We start from the raw sequence: 19,964 nt of genomic DNA on the forward strand, positions 1-19,964 counted from the left end.
AAGAGGAAGATGGATTGTATGATGGGTAAAGAAGATAAAGATTTTTTTTTTGAAGAGTCGGATGTCACTTCAATTTTTTTTGAGTCTCTTTTTTAAATTTTCTTAAAATATTAGGATTTTTCTGAATATTTCTCAATTATATATCATTTATGTATATATAATATAGGCAGTAGAGACTATTTCTATAAATATTTGATAATATAAGAAGGAAAATTGTTGTAGGGGTTAAACTTGTAATTTTTCTAAGACAACAAAAATTTAAAATAAATGAAAGATGAGTAGTTTGTGAATAATGCAGAAGAGTCTAAGGAGCAGTTTGTAATTTGGATAGTGTTTGAAAATTAAAGGAAAACCCATTCGCCATTTATGTAAATTGGATATTTTAGCATGGCCTAATATAGTAATTTGCCACGTGAAAAACGACAACAATCTTTATATATAATATAATATATATACTATATAAATATATACAAAGATGCAAAATGAAAATCAAATCTGATCTTGGGGCACACAAATAAGATAAACTAATAAAAATCCTCACACAACTTGCTCTCACACTAACGGGGTGTAATTAACAACAGCTAATATTCTTAAATTAAGTCTATATATAGGCATACACCCAATCCTGTCCATACACAACCTCTTAAGCTAGAGTTAATTGCTTAGCTTGTACGATTTATTAAGAAATGATGTTTTTGTCATTTGATCTCCCTCTTTTCCCTCTTATTTTAACGCTAATTGTGCTACTGCTATTCATTCCTTATAAAATGTTTTCATCTGCTTCGAAGACTCGCAAAAACCAACCACCATCCCCAAGAAAGCTTCCAATCATTGGAAACCTTCATCAGCTAGGCTCGAACCCCCATCGTTCTCTTCAGGCCTTAACCCAAGCACATGGTCCGCTTGTGCTCATTCAACTTGGCAGTGTACCCGTGCTTGTAGCCTCAACAGCTGAAGCAGCCCGGGAAATCTTAAAAACCCATGATGTAATCTTCGCCAACAGACCCAAATTAAGTATTCCTGACACGCTTACTTATGGATCTAAGAACATAGCATTTTCTCAATATGGAGAGTATTGGAGGCAGGTGAGGAGCATTGCAGTGCTTGCGCTTCTAAGCAGTAGAAGAGTTCAGTCATTTAGAAGAGTGAGAGAAGAGGAGACTCGTCTTTTGATTGACAAGATTGGAGAAAATTGTGGTTCTTTAGTTGATTTAGGCGATTTGCTAAATTCGCTTACAAACAATATAGTTTGTAGGGTGGCTCTGGGGAGGACATATCATGGGATGAAGTTCAATGACTTGTTGGCAAGGTTTGCGTATCTGCTTGGTGCCTTTTCCGTTGGAAATTATATTGGATGGTTGTCGTGGGTGGATCGACTGAGTGGTCTAGAGGCAAGAACAAAAAAAGTCGCTGAAGAATTTGATGAGTTTCTCGAGAGTGTTCTTGAAGAACATATAAATAAGAAAAGAGCAGTGGAAGGCGATATAGGTGGTGAAAACTATGAAAACCAGGATTACGTTGATATCTTACTCGATGCTCAAAGAGAAAATACTACCAACTTTATCCTTGACAGAGATATCATTAAAGCAACTATCATTGTAAGTTTGTTCAGCCTCTCTCTTTAGTTAGTCATGGAAAGATTAAAACTATATAGCTAGCATTAATGCTCCACACATACATTATACTAATATGTTTTAGGATCATTAATATTCATGGTTAAATAATTTTTGTTTTTTGGTATATCTTGTAGGACGTATTTGCTGCTGGAACTGATACTACATTCGCAGCCATAGAGTGGGCAATCAGCGAGCTAATAAGACATCCGAGAGTAATGAAAAAGTTGCAGAAAGAGGTCAGTGAAATAGCACAAGGAAAATCTATGATCAGTGAGGAAGATTTGGAAAAAATGCATTACTTACATGCTGTCCTCAAAGAGACTCTCCGGTTGCATACTCCACTCCCTCTACTCATTTCTCGAAAATCATCAGAATATGTGAAATTAATGGGGTATGACATTCAAGCAGGTACTCAAGTGATTATTAATGCTTGGGCAATAGGAAGAGATCCTTCACTCTGGGAGGATGCTGAGGAGTTTAAGCCAGAGAGGTTTCTGAATAGTTGTATTGACTATAAAGGGGTGCACTTTGAGTTCCTTCCATTTGGTGCTGGAAGAAGAGGGTGTCCTGGTATTCAGTTTGCAATAGTTATTAAGGAGCTTGTTTTGGCTAATCTTGTGTACAAATATGATTTGGCATTGCCAGATGATGTGAGAGGGGAGGAACTCGACATGAGCGAGTACACTGGCCTTACACTCCATAGAAAGTTCCCTTTACTCGTTGTGCCCAATCCTCACTTCTAGTAGTTGCCAAATGTAATCAGGGGCAAATCTAGGATTTGAACTCACCACCGGTGTCCAATTTAAATTAGATGATAATATAACTAGATCGATTTTTATTTGGGTGGGATCGCAATAATATCATCTAAATGTAACTATAATATTAATTTTAGGGGCTATTGTCATAAAAGCCCATAAATTTTCATAAAATTATGAGTTTTATTTTTTGGTGTTTTTAGGTTTCTTGAAGCCTAAGATTTGTGTAATGGGTTCATTTATTGCATTTATGGTTTTACCTATTTTTGCAGTAACCTTCACCTGAGTTGGCTGAATTTATTATGAGTAGTTACTCTTTTTTTTGTGTTTTTTTTTTTTTTTTTAATTTATTTAATTCCTCTTTCCAAAAATTCCCAATATCTTGAGCTATTTTATGGCGCCTCTGCGAATCCTCTTCTTGTAAACCCTGCTGCATATTGAGCTATTTCATGGCGCCTCTGCGAATCCTCTTCTTGTAAACCCTGCTGCATAAAAAAAAGGACTAATATTATAAAAATCTTAAATTTTTAACGCGTAATTGGAAAAAACCCTAATATTTTTTTTTATTATTGCTCTGGCCACAGCTTTCTCGTAGAATTATCACTCTAGCCCACTTAAGTTTCATGGTTAACTTGGTTAATTTTTTTGCAAAATCAGTCCTAAAAAGTTTAAATTTAGTCTCTGGGTTTGCAAAAAAGTACACCACATAGTTTTAAGTTTATTTTTCGTTTTTTTGTAAACTTTATTTATTTTCGGTTTTTTTATAAATATATATATATATATATATATATATATATATATATATATATATATATATATATATACATTTTTTATTTCTTTTTTATATACTTTATTTATTTTCATTTTTTAACTTTATTTTTCAACAATTTTTTTTTTTTACTTTTTGTTTTCTATTTTTTTTTCTATTTTAGTTATTTATGGTTTTTCTAATGTTTTTATTTATTTTGATTAAAGTAAACGAACTTGAATTTAATTTAAATTACTATAACGAGTTTTTTTTTATAGAGACCGACTATTATTATATTTTTTTTCTTTCTTTTAGTCTATTATCAAATTGAAAGATATTATCTTGAATTTAAACTATTGATATCAGAAATATGATTTAATTTGCAAGTTATATAACACATTGAAACACTAATTCTCAATAAACAAGCTATTTTTTTAATTTTCATTTTTTCGTAACATAAATATAATAACACTAAAGAAAAAAAGAATAAAAAGAAAATAAGTTGGACCGAAATTACAAATATAAATATAACTATTTTATTTGCTTGAAAAAAAATAAAAAAACTACAAAAACTATAAATTATCAAAATTGTAATATACTCTAATATATTAATTGATTTTATATTTCTCGAAAAAGGTCAATAAAAAGGTTAAAAATACAACAAAAAAAAAACTGGAAAACAAATAAGAAAAAATATATAAATAAAAAGATGAAAAAATTAAAAATATAATACGAAAAGAAAAATGAAAAAAAACTGTAATATACTCTATATATACACTAAAAAAAATAGAAAACAAAAGGTAAAAAAAAATCAAATTGTTGAAAAGTAAAAAAAATGAAAATAAACAAGTGTATATAAAAAAATAAAATAAAAAATGTACATATATTTATAAAAAAAACCCAAAAATAAATAAAGTATACAAAAAATGAAGAATAAAGTTAAAAAATCATGTTGTGTAATTTTTTGCAAACCTCAGGAACTAAATTTGAACATTTTAGGACTGATTTTGCAAAAAAGTCAACCAAGTTAACCATGAAACTCTTTAAGTGGGCTAGATCGATAATTTTGTGAGAAAGTTGTGGCCATAGCAATAATAAAAAAAATATTATGGCTTTTTCCAATTACACGTTAAAAATTTAGGGCTTTTATAATATTAGTCCTAGAAAAAAAAACAAAGATTCAGTCATTTTAGTACCCGAAGCCAGTAAGGAACATTGTTGCAATACCCAGTTGCTAAACGAACTGAGTCGATTTCTAGAATGTCTCAATTGATGATCACGACTGAACTCTGGTGGAATCTTTTGATTCCCATGACAACTTTGATGTCCCCTAAATTGGAATGAGATGAAGCCAACAAGTGACAAGACCTACCAATAGCAATGTCTAGTCGCAAGGGTCGTGATTTCGATTCCAGACACCATCGTTCTCAGTTCGATCGAGAACCTAGGTAACAATATCATAATATTTTGTATCTATTGCACTTTTGTTATTAGTGTCATCTAAGTACAAGAACTAGATGCTTCGATTGATATTCTTTACTGTTAGACATCGTATCTAAATTTTCATGAATCTGGTTTGTGTTTATTTGATTATTGTGACCAATTATTTCCTCTTAAGCTATGAGACGTGTTGCTAATGGTTTTGGGTTGAATCAATTATAATTTTGTGGAGAATCGCAATGTTATTTGGATGCTTAATTTTTTGGTATGGGGTTAAGTAATTTTTGGATGTTTCCAATCATTCATCAGTAGGTAAATTTGCCGCACAGGTAAGGCTACACCGTGCACCATGTACCGCATACTGCGGTAAGAAGCGGTATACGGTAAACACCTTACCGAGGTGCCAAAAAATGCGAGAAGGGTTTGTTCATGTATAGGTTGGCCACACGAAAAATGGGGAAGGAGCCGTTTCTAGCCGTTGCCAATGGCTAGAAATTGGTATTATTTTTTTTTTCAAAAAACACTATAAATACAACATTTCTATTACATTTTTCATGCACAAACCACCTTCTACACAACTTTTAAAACCTTTGCATTTCAAAAATGAATCCAAAAATCCCTCAACTTACCACTCGTAGCAAATCGCGTGCAAATGTTCGTCGGGTTGAGTCGTCAGTTTATCGACCACAAATAGATTTGTCTTCAATTTCGCACCACCTCCAACTCCTACCCCAACAATTTATCTATCAAAAATACCACAACAATAGTACACGATGCAACCACTTAGCCCAACCACATTTCAAAAAAATTCCCCTTCCTCCCGGAATACGGTCAGTCATCACAGAAAGACGAATTTTTCCGGGAAACTCAACCGGATCCTGAATTGTAACGCCTTATTCCAATCATTTCCTATTTTGAGATGGTGACCAAATATTGGTTATTATCAGGCTTAGGACCTTTGATGAAATGAGATCTGGAACTATTTGGATGTGGGTGATGAAAATTTAGATGATCCGGGGATTCAGTTTGTGTTTTGGAGCCAATGGGTATATTGGTAAAGTGTCAGCTCAGACTTTTATGGAAATTGGACTTTTGTGAAGGAAATTTTGAGGCGATTACGAGATGATAAAAGTGTGGAGCTTCTTTGTAAGACTCTATTCCGAATTGACTCCTAGTATGAGGCTGTGGCTCAAAGGTCGGTCATTATAAAGATTATGGCTTTCGGGAAGGTAAGATCTAGGCTCATTTGGGTGCGGGTGATGTATTAGAAGTGATACGGGTGTTCGGTTCGTATTTTGGAGCCTAGGGGTATTTCGGTAAAGTGGCAGTTCAGGATTTTGTGGAAAATGGATTTTTGTTCGGAAGGTCTTAAGAAAGGTTTGACTTGTTAGAAGTGTAGGGCTTCTTGTCACCTTTCCATGTATATAAGGATCGTCAGAATTGGGCTTATAACAAAGAAGTTATGGCCTTCAGAAGTTTCATGGTTTTCAGGCTTAGCCGGATACACGGGGTGTACTAGTGAAGAAGGTAGTATGCTGGGCGTACCTTGGAGTACGCTTGGCGTACTAACTAGGATGGTTGCGAATGTCCATCGGAGTACGCTGGGCGTACTCCAATCAGATCAGAAACCTATTTTAAGGTCTTGGACCCTATTTAAGCTCCTTATCTCATAACCTAACCCTAATATCTTCAACCTCCACCCCTCTAAACCCTAGAAATCGTCATATATCATCCATGGATCATCCATGGTGGCATTTTGAGCTTATAGAGTCCATTTTTGGGGTGTTTGATCCATTTTCAAGAAGATGGAGTTTGATGCAAAGATGGGGATCAAAGAGGGGCTTATGGATCTGGCTTTTAGGACTCATTATCAGCTTGATGAAGGTATAAAGCTTTGAACTTGATCATTCATCTCTTAGATCTACCATCTTTGGGTTTTGGTCCCTTTTTGGTCCCAAGGATGAATCTTTATGGTTCAAATTCGATTCTTAGACTAGGGATTGCCACCCTTGATGCTATTTGAGCCCCTAAGACAGAAAGTTGCCATCTTGAAGGTCTTATTGGGTTCATGAATGAGTTAGGGTCTCTTTTATGGAAGTAGAATGCCATTTTTTGAGTTTGGGTTTGTTTCGGGCATGCAAAGTCACCAAGTCAGTGACTTTATGGTTTGGATGTTAAGTATAGCTCAGATTTGTGATTTAGACTGGTGGGGCCAAGTATTAAGCACTTAATGGATTTTGGGCATGAGTTGTTTGTATGTTGGGCGTACTATGTAGTACGATGAGCATACGGTCTATTTGCCTAGTACGCTAAGCGTATAGAAGAGGTGCGCTCTTAGGAGGTGTAACACCCAAAAAATCAGAAAGGCCAGGAAGGGAAAGAAAACTCTAAGTCAAAGGGTCAACTCGTCGAGTCCAGGGAGGAACTCAACGAGTTGGAGCGGGATCCGGGGTATCAATTAAGTAACCGACTTGGCGAGTCGGCAAAGGGGACTCGACGAGTCTGGTCTGAATGAGGAAAACCCTAAATCCGGGACTTGGAGCCTATTTAAACGTCTCATTCTCTTCCCTAGGGTTCCTTTACTACCTCTCTAACCCATAACACCAAACCCTAACCACCATATCCGTTTTTGAGCTAATTCTTGCCTTGAAGAGTGCATTAAAGCTTGGAGAAGGAAGAAGGATCTTGGAGGTGCGAGAAGGGGCTATAGATCCGGGATTGGGAAGACATTTCAGAGCATTTGGAGGTAATAAACTAGTACTTGGACTCCTTTGCATCTAGATCTATCTTGGTTATGAGTTTTGGGGCTTTTATGCCATGTCCTTGAATCATTTCGAGTTGGAGCCCAAATCTGAAGTTGCTACTTCAGATCTAAGTGTATTCTGGCCTTGAAAATCATAAAGTATCAGTCTTGAGGGTGTAGGTGAAGTATGGTTGTCTTAAACCTAAGTTTGGAGTGTTTTGGGCCTAGATTTCCTTAGCTACACGTAAAGTTTGCAACTTTACGTGAGGGATAGGATTTGGAGGTATGGATCTATGATTTGGAGCCCCTGCATGGCTCAAAACGCCACTGAATGGATTAAGAACTGGAGCAACTCGGCGAGTCACATGGGTGGACTCGAAGAGTTGGATGAAGTTGGGCAGGAACTCGGCGAGTTGGAAGAACAACTCGGCGAGTCTGTTGAAGATTGCCTTGGACTCGGCGAGTTAAGTCGCGAAACCCCAAACCCTTCGAGTTAAGACTCGGATCAGTGAGTTGAGTGGGGACTCGGTGAGTTGGACAGGTCAGGACTCAGAAATCGGTGGACTCGGCGAGTCATGGACTGACTCGGCGAGTCGAGTCGCGAATGGAAGGACTCTGAGAATATGAACTCGGCGAGTCAGTAGGCAGACTCGGCGAGTAGGGTTGACCTAGAAGGTCGACTTTGACCAGACTTGACTTAGTTTTCTTTCGGGGGACAGTTAGACTAGGTGTTGCATTGATATTGGTAGCTCGGGGAGCTAGTGGAGTAGGAGTTCGGAGAGTTGCCGGGCAGCAGCTAGAGGGGTTATCAGCAAGTTCAGCAAGTGCAGGTGAGTTTCCCTTGTGTGAATGGGTCTACCGCCACAATTCCGGCCCATGTAGTTATGAGTAGGAAGACCCGGGGGTTAGCCCTAGGCACAAGTATGCTAGTATGATATTCAGGACGAGGTCCAGTGTAGCGGGCGGGTGCCTAAGGAATGGTTTGCATGAAAGTTATACTTGTTGTCTGTGTGATGCATGTATGTGCCTGGTAGGAAGGTGAGTGTGGGTGAGGTACCGTATCTCACCACAGCAGAGTATGGACGGTGTTCCATATCTCATTAGCAGCAGAGTAAGGGCGAGGCCCAGGTTAGGGAAAGAGTGAGTGTGGGTCGGGCCAATATCTCACTATCAGTTGGAGCGTGGACGGGGTTCCATGACTCATCAGTTGTAGGACATGGGCGAGGCCCAAGATAGGCGAGGTCTTTAGAACAGGATTCGGTAGTATATGTTTAGTTTATGTGTTGTGATATGTTATGTGTTAGTATATGTTGGCGGGCGAGGCCCAGTGACAGGCGAGGCCTAAGCGAAACAGATCTGTGTCCGAGCGGGGCTCGAAGTCAGGCGGGGCCGTTGTAGTTGGCGAGGCCTGAGGTAGGGGGCGAGGCCCAGAATAGCTGGCGTGGCCTAGTATGTGCAGTATGTGGTAGGATGGGGAAATCACTAAGCTTCGTTCTTACAATTTTCAGTTTTGGTTTCAGGTACTTCCGGTAGCGGAGGGAAGAGCTCGAGGTGATCACATGGCACACACCATTGATTTGTCAACCTGGGATGTTTTACTCTGATAATGAACATATGTTTTGGAAATTATAGTCTAGATTCATGGTGTGACTTATGATATGTTTTATGAATATGGCTTTGGTAATGATTTAAAGAAAAATTTTGGTATGGGTTTTGGGATGTTACAGGAGGACTTGGGCCTTAGTGGACTTCGAACCTTTGGGCCCTAATGGTTTTGGGGTTGGATTTGTGGTTTGTTGGGTCTGAATGTAACTTGGGACAATATTGGAATAGTTGGGCCTATTGAGCTTTGTAGCCCAATCTAGAAATGGATTTCACATTTGTGGGCCTTGATTTAGGCCAATTCTTGGATTAGATTGTTGTGGGCCTTCGTGGTCCAATTGGGGACAAGTTTATTAACTAAGAAGAATATTGGGCTTTAGTATAAGGTCCATTAGAAAGGTCCGAGCCCAATTTGGAAAATTGGGCCATTAATGGTTTTATGGACATTATAATGTTGGACTTTTGTTTTAGGTTTGGGCCTTAGTTTTGGATCATACTGGGCCAGGGTTAAATTGTCATTTTACCCCATGTATGGATTAAGGATTATGGTATATGACCCAATTGCTAATTGGGTATATTGATTGGTAGCGACAGCTCGGGAAACTGGTGGGGCAGCAACTAAGGAATTCATGCGGGAAGCTTTTGTAGTATGAGGTGAGTCTTCTCACCATACCAATGGGTCTAAGGCACCAAGGTCGGCCCATTTATCTAGTTGTGATGATTGTTGCGAATGTGCTATTGATACATTATGTATTTATGTGAAGACCATGTGGGGGTTCCCTTGGAAAATAGTTATATATGTAGTATGCTAGTTGATTGTGTGGTATTTGGTATGCTAGTTGTCTTTGTGATACTTGGATGGAAGACCCCGGGGGGTTCCTGAGGTAGTCGGATATAAGACCATGTGGGGGTTCCTATGGCTTTCCAGGCTAATACCATGTGCGGGTTCCCATAGCAGTGGGCTAAGACCACGTGGGGGTTCCAGTGGCACCCGGTGTAAGACCTTGGAGGGTTTCCAGGGCATCCTTATATGTTTGTACGTTTATCTCATATGTTTGTTTGTATAGCTTGCATTATGTCTTCTTTGGCAGGGAGACCTTGTGGGGGTTCCCAAGGCAAGAAGACCATGTGGGGGTTCCCATGGCAGATAAGACCACGTGGGGGTTCCCGTGGCACTAGGTGTAAGATCCTGGAAGGTTTCTATGGCCTCATTATATGATTATATGCAGGGCTTATGTGGCAGAGATAACTTTTACAGCTAATATGATATGTGTTATGTGGATTGTGTGTGGGGTATGCTCTAGGGGACTCACTATTCTTTGTGATTACGGTTTTCGGTTTTGGATTCAGGTATCATCGATTTGGAAAAAAAAGAGCTCAGATTGATCGGAGTGCACACACTTATGATTTCCGCAATGAATGATTTTGGGATGAACTCTGATAAATGTTTTACTTTATGATGATTTGAAATGTTTGAAATAAATGGTATCAATGTTTTAGCTATATAAAAAAATGCAATTTTTATCCTTGATTTTTGGGTCGTTAGAAGTTGGTATCAGAGCCTTGTTTTGAGGGATTCAAACATAATTTCGGGTGTGTCTTAACTCAGACTTAGGACTAGTAAAGATTTCAAAAGAAAAATGTTTTAAGTAAAGAATTTCTAAGACAAGAAAGTGTGTGGTGCATGCAATCATCCGTGCTCGAGTAAATTTCCCCATAATACCCACATTTGTTATCTGTTATGATTTGATTATGAATCTGTGAATCGCATGCTAGTTGGGGCTAGGGGAGATGCATGTATATATTGTATGAGCTGGTAGAGTTGCATGCTAGTGCTGAGTAGTCAGGAATAGGTTAGCCTGATATGTGGTGCTTGTAGCTATGAGGATATTGGATGTCATGTTGGAATGAGAATGATAATTGGTATTTGTAACTGCAATGTGTATGTTTTGAAATTTGTATACTGTTAGGATCTTATAGCCTTAGAATAGCTAATTTGACCTTATTTCCTGTGGTCTTAGGGTAGAGTCTATTATTCAATAGTCTGTTAGATCATGTTCTGTGTATAATTTACATGCATAAGGCAGCCGACAGCGAGGGTGGATGTGGACTGCGTGGGTTGTGCTATATGGGCCAAATGTTCTATGATAGTTTGTGGGTTGGAGATTGCCTAGGATGAGATTAGTGACATGAGTCACCTGATTGTGAATTGGATGTATAGATAGAATTGTTTGATTGGAATATGTTGGTTAGTTTTTCGTTGTCCGAATGCTGCTTGCTTTGTGCTTTGTGGGACTTCTATTAATGTGAGCTAGATACTAAGTGAATATGCTAGGTCACATGTGGCACATGCTGGATAATCTCAGAGTAATGGATTTGGCCCTATAGCGCAGATCTCGTTTGAGTCTAACCGTTCTAGGATTGATTCTGTTACTCGAAGGATTATCTGATCTTTGTTGCATGTAGCTATATTCATAAGGTAGCTAGTTGACATTACTAGGAATCTTTCAGCAACTGAGGACTGGGTGGGTTGGGAACCTAGGGGGAATCGAGGGGGAGCCTAGGAGGTACTTCGGTGGATACTGTGTTAATGTCTAGCATGCATTTAGTACATCATGGGAGTAGCTGACTTAGAGGATTCGAGATGATTCCGAAGGAAAGTATGGATAGGTGTGGAAGGTAGTATTGGGCTCGTACTACTAAAAGCACAAGATCCATACTCGAATCGGGGAAAGTCTTGGAGAATCTAAGAAGCCTGGGAAGGACCAGGGTGATGGGTTTTAGCCATAAGAACTTTCCTATGTGCGCATGCAAAACCCTAATGCTTGGATCTAGGCTTTCTAATTAAACATGCTTTGAATCTAAGACTTCTAATGACTAATTAGGTATAAGAACAATACTAAACCAGATCTAGAATCATACCTTTGAATCTCTTGTTTGATCTTGTTGTCTTGGAGCTCTAGAGTCATAATTGTCACTCCTCTAATGGCTTACAAACACCAAATAGCAAGAAGGATGATTTGGGAGAGAGGGGAGGAATTCGGCCAGGGGTTCTCTACTTTAGATCAAGTGCCGATTTCCCTTTGCCATAGGGTCTATTTATACTTGTAGACTCCTTAAGGGTCACAACTTAAACCCTAGTTGGATAATCTTCTCTTAAAGCAATCCAAATCCATTCCTTAGATAGCCTTGGACGATTTGAAGCTATCCATAGCTTCTAGAATCCGTCCACCTCTATCCAATATGGATTTACCGTCTAAATTTTAACTATCAAACAATTGACAGTTTATACCCTCTTGTTTAATTAATCTCTTTAAGTCACCAAATTAATTCTATGACTTATATTAATCAAATAACAATATTATTATTCTTTATATTATTCTCATAATATATATTAATAATATTTATTCTCTCTTAATAAATCATCCTATCAAGTTGCTATGGTGAAGGCAACCTAAAAGGACCATGCACAACCGGGTCAATTACTTGCCTAATATAGTTACAGCCTTAGACACTATTCCAACACAGGGTTGGTCTCGACTCTGGTGGTGAGCCAGTTAGTGGAACGACTGCCAGGGTTTTGAGTTGGCCTTGGATCTCTTGTATCAGGCGGCAAGGATTGATTGTGCGATCTATTGCACTTTCGGGACCGGATAATTTGTCTTGGGATTAATTTGTAGCCCGGTTTAGAGTAGAGGTTTCTCTAGCTATTGCAGTCTAGTTGTTGACGATTGAGATGGTGAGTGTGTCAGGGTGCGAGAGCCTGAATCTTATGGATCCTAGAGCCCGAGGGCGGAAGATCGATTTGGACTACCTCGAGAAGAGAGGTTCAAGTTATGTTCATTTAGTGGAGGGTCTTGGGAAGAGAGTCAAGAGACCCAAGTAATTCGGATCAACTTTGGAGAGGTCAGCAGGTTGGGTTCAGTGTAACGCTTGTGGAAACTGCACGATGGAGGGTCATTCCAAGGGCTTGGAGTGTCATTAAGATTGGAAGGAAGTGTTACCCCATGCCGTTAGGGTGATCGAGGTAACATAGGAGGAGGGGTCATGATTCCTTCAGATGTTTGTGGAAATGCTATTTTCTGCCATTTTTAATGGATGTTGGGAATTTGTATCACTTCGAAATTGTGATAAGTTGGATCTCGGGTTGGCTCTCTGCTATAGTTTGAGTGAGCAAGGGTTGTCAGATGCCAGTCAGCATGCTGAGGAATCTTCAGACAGACGTATCTCAGGGAACGGGTTCCATGTGTACCGTGATTGCTCCGATTCGTTGTCAGAATCTGTTCAGTGATCTGGGTTGCTATAGGTGTCGTAAGTTTGGCCAGGTCATCGGGGATTACCCATAGGGGGAAAGTCCGTTCTATTTTCATTGTGATTAGGTAGGCAACAAGGAGGTCGATTTTCTGACGATCAGGGAGGAGTAGTGAGTTCACCTGCACCAGTCATTTCCAGGGTTGGTTCAAGGGCTAGTACAAGGGAGTTATGACTAGTTTTCAGTAGTCTGAGTATTTGTGTTTAAAAGAACAATCGGGATTATCGAGGAAAGAATTGTTGATGAGGTTTTAGTTAGACCAACTATCCTTTGGACAACGAAATCTGAGTGTGATATGATTTTAAGCATCTAAATTCATTGATATGGTTGGGATTCAAGAGATGCTAGTTGGTTTTTGGAAGTTGTGTAGTTTTGGGAAGGGTTACTTATGGTGCACTAGTTTGGTAAGCACCGGTCGTCGGCATATTGATTATTGGAACGTAAGAAGGATTGAGAATCACGCAGGTATTCAGGACAAGAGCAGGTATGAGATCGGGATGAGTTTCTCATCCCAACAAGGAAAATGGTGGCTCAAAGTGGTTTGGTTTGAGGGTTGTCCGAGTTGGAGTTCGGTAAAATTTCCCAACATGTGAATCGCGTCTCATTGGTGCTTGATAGCAGAATTTGGGGAATCAAGTTGGGGTTCCGGTCATGGATGGATTTCAGTTTGGGTGTTAAGTCTAGTGCGTGCTCGACTCTATATGGGATTTGAAGTGATAAGTTAGGGGCAAGGGATTGGATTGTGTTGGTGTTACGGCGGAAGTGTTGTAAGACTATGGGGGTTCCGTAGCATCCACTAGCAGCCAGATAGTGCAGAAGGTGTTGTAAGACTACGGGGGTTCCGTAGCATTCACTAGTAGCCAGATGGTGCAGGAAGTGTTGTAAAACTACGGGGGTAGCTGTAACATTCACAAGCGGCTAGATATTATGGGAAGTGTTGTAAGTCTGAGAGTGTAGCCGTAGCATTCACGAATTCGTTCAGATGAATTAGACCAGGGTGGACCAGTTCGCAAGGTTATGAGTAGGTCGCAACATAATTGGGATCAGGGAAAGGTAAGTCGAAGGAGACCATGTATGATGTAAGACTGCATTTATTCTGGTAGCATTCGCTTTTTGCGTTGAATTCAGTGGCGACAGGTTGTCAGCCTATCATGATCGTATGGATCAAATGGATGGAAGGACCCATGAGTGGCTGTATAAGTAGGACATTTATTATCAAATGAGGTATCCTTCGGAGATCATGTAAGACTGTTGTACGTGTATATTGGCTCTGTGAACCGGTAGGTGTCCGGTGTTTCGGATAGTTGGCAGACAAGTTGGGACCAGGGAGGTCCCGGTCCTTCTTCAGGTAAGCAGCTACGTGACATCAAGAGGAGTTGGAGCGACTTTAGTGATTCGGGGTCCGTGAATGGAATTGCTCGTATTCAGTAGCCACAGTTAACCGGTGATTTTATCCTTTTGGAAGCCTCAAAGTATTACGGGTGGAAAGTATTCTATTTAGACTGGTTTTCTTGTAGAATCAGTTCCGATGATAATTCAATGTGGGTAATCTGTTAGGGAGACAAACCATCTTGAAACTTCATATTTTAGATGGAGCAGATGTGATCAGGTTGTAAGGAATTCGTTCATCCTCGGGTTCTAGAACCCTACGAGGGTTGATTTCAGTTGCCTTAGGGAGGCTGTGGTACTATCAAGTTTGTGGCGGTGTTGCTCAGGTTATCTGATATGTCGGGGCTGGTGATGCGTGATTTCGAGGACAAAATCTAATTTAAGTTGGGGAGAGTTGTAATGCTCTGTTCCGAATTGACTCCTAGTCTGAGACTATGGATCGAAGGTCAGTCATTATAAAGATTATGGCTTTTGGGAAGGTAAGATCTAGGCACATTTGGGTGCGGGTGATGTATTAGAAGTGATCCGGGTGTTCGGTTCGTGTTTTGGAGCCTAGGGGTATTTCGGTAAAGTGGAAGTTCGGGCTTTTGTGGAAAATGAATTTTTGTTCAGAAGGTCTTAATAAAGGTTTGAGTTGTTATAAGTGTACAACTTCTCGTCACCATTCTGTGGATATAAGGATCGTCGGAATCAGGCTTATAACGAAGAAGTTATGGCCTTCGGAAGTTTCGTGGTTTTCAGGCATAGCTGAGTACACGGGGCGTACACAAACTGTACGTGGGCTGTACTAGTGAAGAAGGTAGTACGCTGGGCGTACTGAGCAGGATCGTTGCGAATGTTCCTCGAAGTACACTGGGTGTACCATATGTATGTTGGGCGTACTGCAGTCAGATCAGAACCTTATTTTAGGGTCTTGGACCCAATTTAAGCTCCTTATCTCATAACCTAACCCTAATATCTTCATCCTCCACCCCTCTAAACCCTATAAATCGTCATATATCATCCATGGTGGCATTTTGAGCTTATGGAGTCCATTTTTGGGGTGTTTGATCCATTTTCAAGAAGATGGAGTTTGATGCAAAGATGGGGATCAAGGAGGAGCTTATGGATCTGGCTTTTAGGACTCATTCTCAGCTTGATGAAGTTATAAAGCTTTGAACTTGATCATTGATCTCTTAGATCTACCATTTTTGGGTTTTGGTTCCTTTTTGGTCCCAAGGATGAATCTTTATGGTTCAAATTCGATTCTTAAACTTGGGGTTGCAACCTTTGATGCTATTTGAGCCCCTAAGATGGAAAGTTGCCATCTTGAAGGTCTTATTGGGTTCATGAATGAGTTAGGGTCACTTTTATGGAAGTAGAATGCCATTTTTTGAGTTTGGGTTTGTTTGGGGCATGCAAAGTCATCAAGTGAGTGACTTTATGGTTTAGACGTTAAGTATAGCTCAGATTTGTGATTTAGACTGGTGGGGCCAAGTATTTAGCACTTAATGGATTTTGGGCATGAGCTGTTTGTATGTTGGGCGTACTATGTAGTACGATGCGCGTACGGTCTATTTGCCTAGTACGCTAAGCGTACAGAAGAGGTGCGCTCTTAGGAGGACTTGGGCCTTAGTGGACTTCGGACCTTTGGGCCCTAATGGTTTTGGGCTTGGATTTGCGGTTTGTTGGGTCTGAATGTAACTTGGGCCAATATTGGAATAGTTGGGCCTATTGGGCTTTGTAGCCCAATCTAGAAGTGGATTTCACATTTGTGGGCCTCGATTTAGGCCAATTCTTGGATTAGGTTGTTGTGGGCATTCGTGGGCCAATTAGTGACAAGCTTATTAACTAAGAAGAATATTGGGCTTTAGTATAAGGTCCATTAGAAAGGTCCAGAACCAATTTGGAAAATTGGGCCATTGATGGTTTTATGGACATTATAATGTTGGACTTTTGCTTTGGATTTGGGCCTTAGTTTTGGATGATACTGGGCCAGGGGTAAATGGTCATTTTACCCCATGAATGGATTAAGGATTATGGTATGTGACCCAATTGCTAATTGGGTATATTGATTGGTAGCGATAGCTCGGGAAACTGGCGGGGCAGCAACTAAGGAATTCATGCGGGAAGCTTCTGCAGTACGAGGTGAGTCTTCTCACCATACCAATGGGTATAAGGCACCAAGGCCGGCCCATTTATCTAGTTGTGATGATTGTTGCGAATGTGCTATTGATACATTATGTATTTATGTGAAGACCATGTGGGGGTTCCCTTGGCAAATAGTTATATATGTAGTATGCTAGTTGATTGTGTGGTATTTGGTATGCTAGTTGTCTTTGTGATACTTGCATGGAAGACCCCGGGGCGTTCCTGAGGCGGTCGGATATAAGACCATGTGGGGGTTCCTATGGCTTTCCAGGCTAAGACAATGTGCGGGTTCCCATGGCAATGGGCTAAGACCACGTGGGGGTTCCAGTGGCACCCGGTGTAGGGCATCCTTATATGTTTGTATGTTTAGCTAATATGTTTATATGTATAGCTTGAATTATGTCTTGTTTGACAGGGAGACCTTGTGGGGGTTCCCAAGGCAGGAAGACCATGTGGGGGTTCCCATGACATATAAGACCATGTGGGGGTTCCCGTGGCACTAGGGGTAAGATCCTGGAGGGTTTCTATGGCCTCATTATATGATTATATGCAGGGCTTATGTGGTAGAGATAGCTTTTACAACTAATATGATATGTGTTATGTGGATTGTGTGTGGGGTATGCTCTAGGGGACTCATTATTCTTTGTGATTACGGTTTTCAGTTTTGGTTTCAGGTATCATCGATTTGGAAAATAAGAGCTCAAATTGATTGCAGTGCGCACACCTATAAAAAATAAAATTTTTATCTTTGATTTTTGGGTCGTTATATTCTTGTTACCTTTTCATGGATACAAGGATCGTCAAAATGGGATTTGTAATGAAGAAATTATGGTCTTCTGATGAAGTAAATAGAATTGCTAATAGTTTGGAAATTTATAATTCAAATTTTGAGACTCGTTTGGAGGAGAAAAAAAGATCAAGAGAGGAAAAGCAACGAGCTCGCGAGGAGAAATAAAGAAGTTGGGATATAAATTTTTTAACAAAACCTTTCGATCACCTCTACGGAGATGAGCTTGATATGGTTTTGAAGGTTAGAGCAGACATCATGAAAAAATATTACAAGCAATAATCATTTTTTTGGATTGTAATTGTTTTTATGTTTTTTTTTTCGATTTTAGGATTGTAATCGTTTGTATATATATATTTTTTGTTTTCAGGAATGTAATTGTTTCAATTAAATGAATGAAGTTTTTGTAGTTAATTGCATTTTATTCAACTAAAAGATGAAAAAAAAACCAAATGTTTTTTAACTAATTACATTTTGTTCAATTAAAAAAAAACAAAAGTGTGGTAAAGTGAGGTATGACACCCCACAGTTTTGTGGGATGTGATAAAAAATAATGTGACACTTAAAAAATGTGGTTTGACAAATATCGGTCTTAATGCTTGATGTTTTGGCATAACCAATCTTACATCTAAAATTACAATGCAGTTCCGTAGTGCATTTTTTTTTTTTTTTTTTTTTCATTTTAACCCTCAAAACTATTAACCTTCATTGGAAATTAACAATATTTCGCACATAATTACCAACACATCATATGATCTTGCGAGATTTTTGACGATAAATAAAATTAAATCAACACCTTTTATTATTTTTCAATCTTACGCTAAAGATTTGTCATCACAGTCGTCGCCAATTTTTCAGTCCTAATCTGATCCTTAATATATATATATATATATATATATATATATATATATATATATATATATATATATATATTAACAACATTTATGTGTAACTAAAAATGTAACATTAATTCCGTGCAATATTAATAAAATGAATCACAAATTTCATAAAAGGGTATAACAAAATCATAAGAAGCACAAAGTGATATTTTAACCAATCATGTATCATCAAGACTTCAAAAGAAGGGCTTTTAGCACGGTAGCACAAAAATATTTGACCAACTTGCACATTTAGTCACTCATGTTTTTTTTTGTTCAATTTGTCCTTAACGCTAATAAATACCGGATAATTAGGGGAGTAGGAGAAAATGTATCCGGTTTACATGTCACAACTAACGTGTTTTGGCTTATGTGGACTACCATTTGATCATGTCATTGTATATGGTAGAAACCTTCCTTAAATAAACATTCCTACCCCAAATTAGGTCACCCCGATACCCTCTACTTAATAGATATAACCAGAGTAATGTCTGCCTCCTTCGGTCGATCGATCAACCTCCTGCGTGTCGGAAACCATCGCGATGATGAAGCGTGTCCACCTTGTGACTATAAAGACAGAATAAACATCGAAAGGATAGTATAGATGGACGACAACATTGCTCGAAGGTTTTGGAACTGCAAAAAATCCTTGGTGATTATTCCTTCTATTTACTTACACCCTATTCGATATCTTGAGCTGAAAATGTACACCTTTTCCTTAATCGTAACCCTAATTGTCGTCTTCCCTTTTAATCAGTTAGCTGAAGGTCCAAAATGTAAGTTTTTTATGTGGAAAGACGATGTAATGGAGGAGGGGTACTACAAAAAGAAGCTTCATAAGTTGAGGTTTGAGGTGCTCGAAAAGGAAGACTTTAGTGAAGTTTCGAAGGCACAAAAGAAGGTGACACAGCTGTAGTAAGCTATGGAAGCAAAGAATGAATTTTTGAGAGACATTTAATGGATTTGATGAAGAAAAACATTGTGATGAAGACTTACCTTGGTGTTACACCCATAAAATTCAATCTAATTTTAAACTTTTTAAATCATTCAAAAACCAATATGTACATCCATAAAAATCAAGTCAATTTAAAATTTTTTAAATATCCAAAATAACATTTATTATTACAAAGTGTTTTAAAAATAGTTTAAACATCAGAGTTTCCATAAATCATAATCATAAATCGAGGAAGTGTACAGTCACGCCTACGCCTTCCCGCAGTCATCCATTGCACCTGAAAAAATAATTGATAAATGTAAGCTCGAAGGCTTAGTGAGTTACTCCCAAAATACCAACGCCATACAGATATAACCATATCATATAAACATATAAGAAACACAGAACAACCATGCATCTCGAGTCTACAGTCTGACTGGTCCGCCTGCACCGGGCCTTCAGTCCACCTGGTCCACTTTCTGAGTCTATAGTATGACTGGACCGCCCGCACCGGGCCTTCAGTCTATCTGGCCCACTCTCCGAGCCTCGAAACGTCTGGACCGCCCTCTCGGGGCCTTCAGCCTATCCGGACCGCTCGTCGGGCCTTCGACCTGACTATGTGCCCTCCTA

The 19,964-nt window shown here is 39.1% G+C and overlaps 1 protein-coding gene across 1 annotated transcript; it reads left to right on the forward strand.

Annotated features, from left to right (window-relative positions):
• Positions 1–629: 629 nt before the first annotated feature.
• Positions 630–2,632, forward strand: LOC145082319 (cytochrome P450 Tp4149-like). The gene is made up of 2 exons (XM_079023310.1): positions 630–1,598; positions 1,751–2,632. Exons 1-2 carry the CDS (start codon positions 687–689, stop codon positions 2,357–2,359), a joined length of 1,521 nt encoding a protein of 506 aa, XP_078879436.1. The 5' UTR covers positions 630–686; the 3' UTR covers positions 2,360–2,632.
• The last annotated feature ends 17,332 nt before the right edge of the window (positions 2,633–19,964 follow it).

Source organism: Lactuca serriola, chromosome 1 (genome assembly GCF_051521515.1).
Source record: "Lactuca serriola cultivar US96UC23 chromosome 1, Lser_US96UC23_V15, whole genome shotgun sequence".
NCBI classification, from domain to species: domain Eukaryota; kingdom Viridiplantae; phylum Streptophyta; class Magnoliopsida; order Asterales; family Asteraceae; genus Lactuca; species Lactuca serriola.

Bases quoted from the DNA above. Each gene is read 5' to 3' on its own strand.
- LOC145082319 (XM_079023310.1), top strand. From the start codon at position 687: ATGATGTTTTTGTCATTTGATCTCCCTCTTTTCCCTCTTATTTTAACG. The intron at 1,599-1,750 runs GTAAGTTTGTTC...TATATCTTGTAG, and splicing joins TCATTAAAGCAACTATCATT to GACGTATTTGCTGCTGGAAC.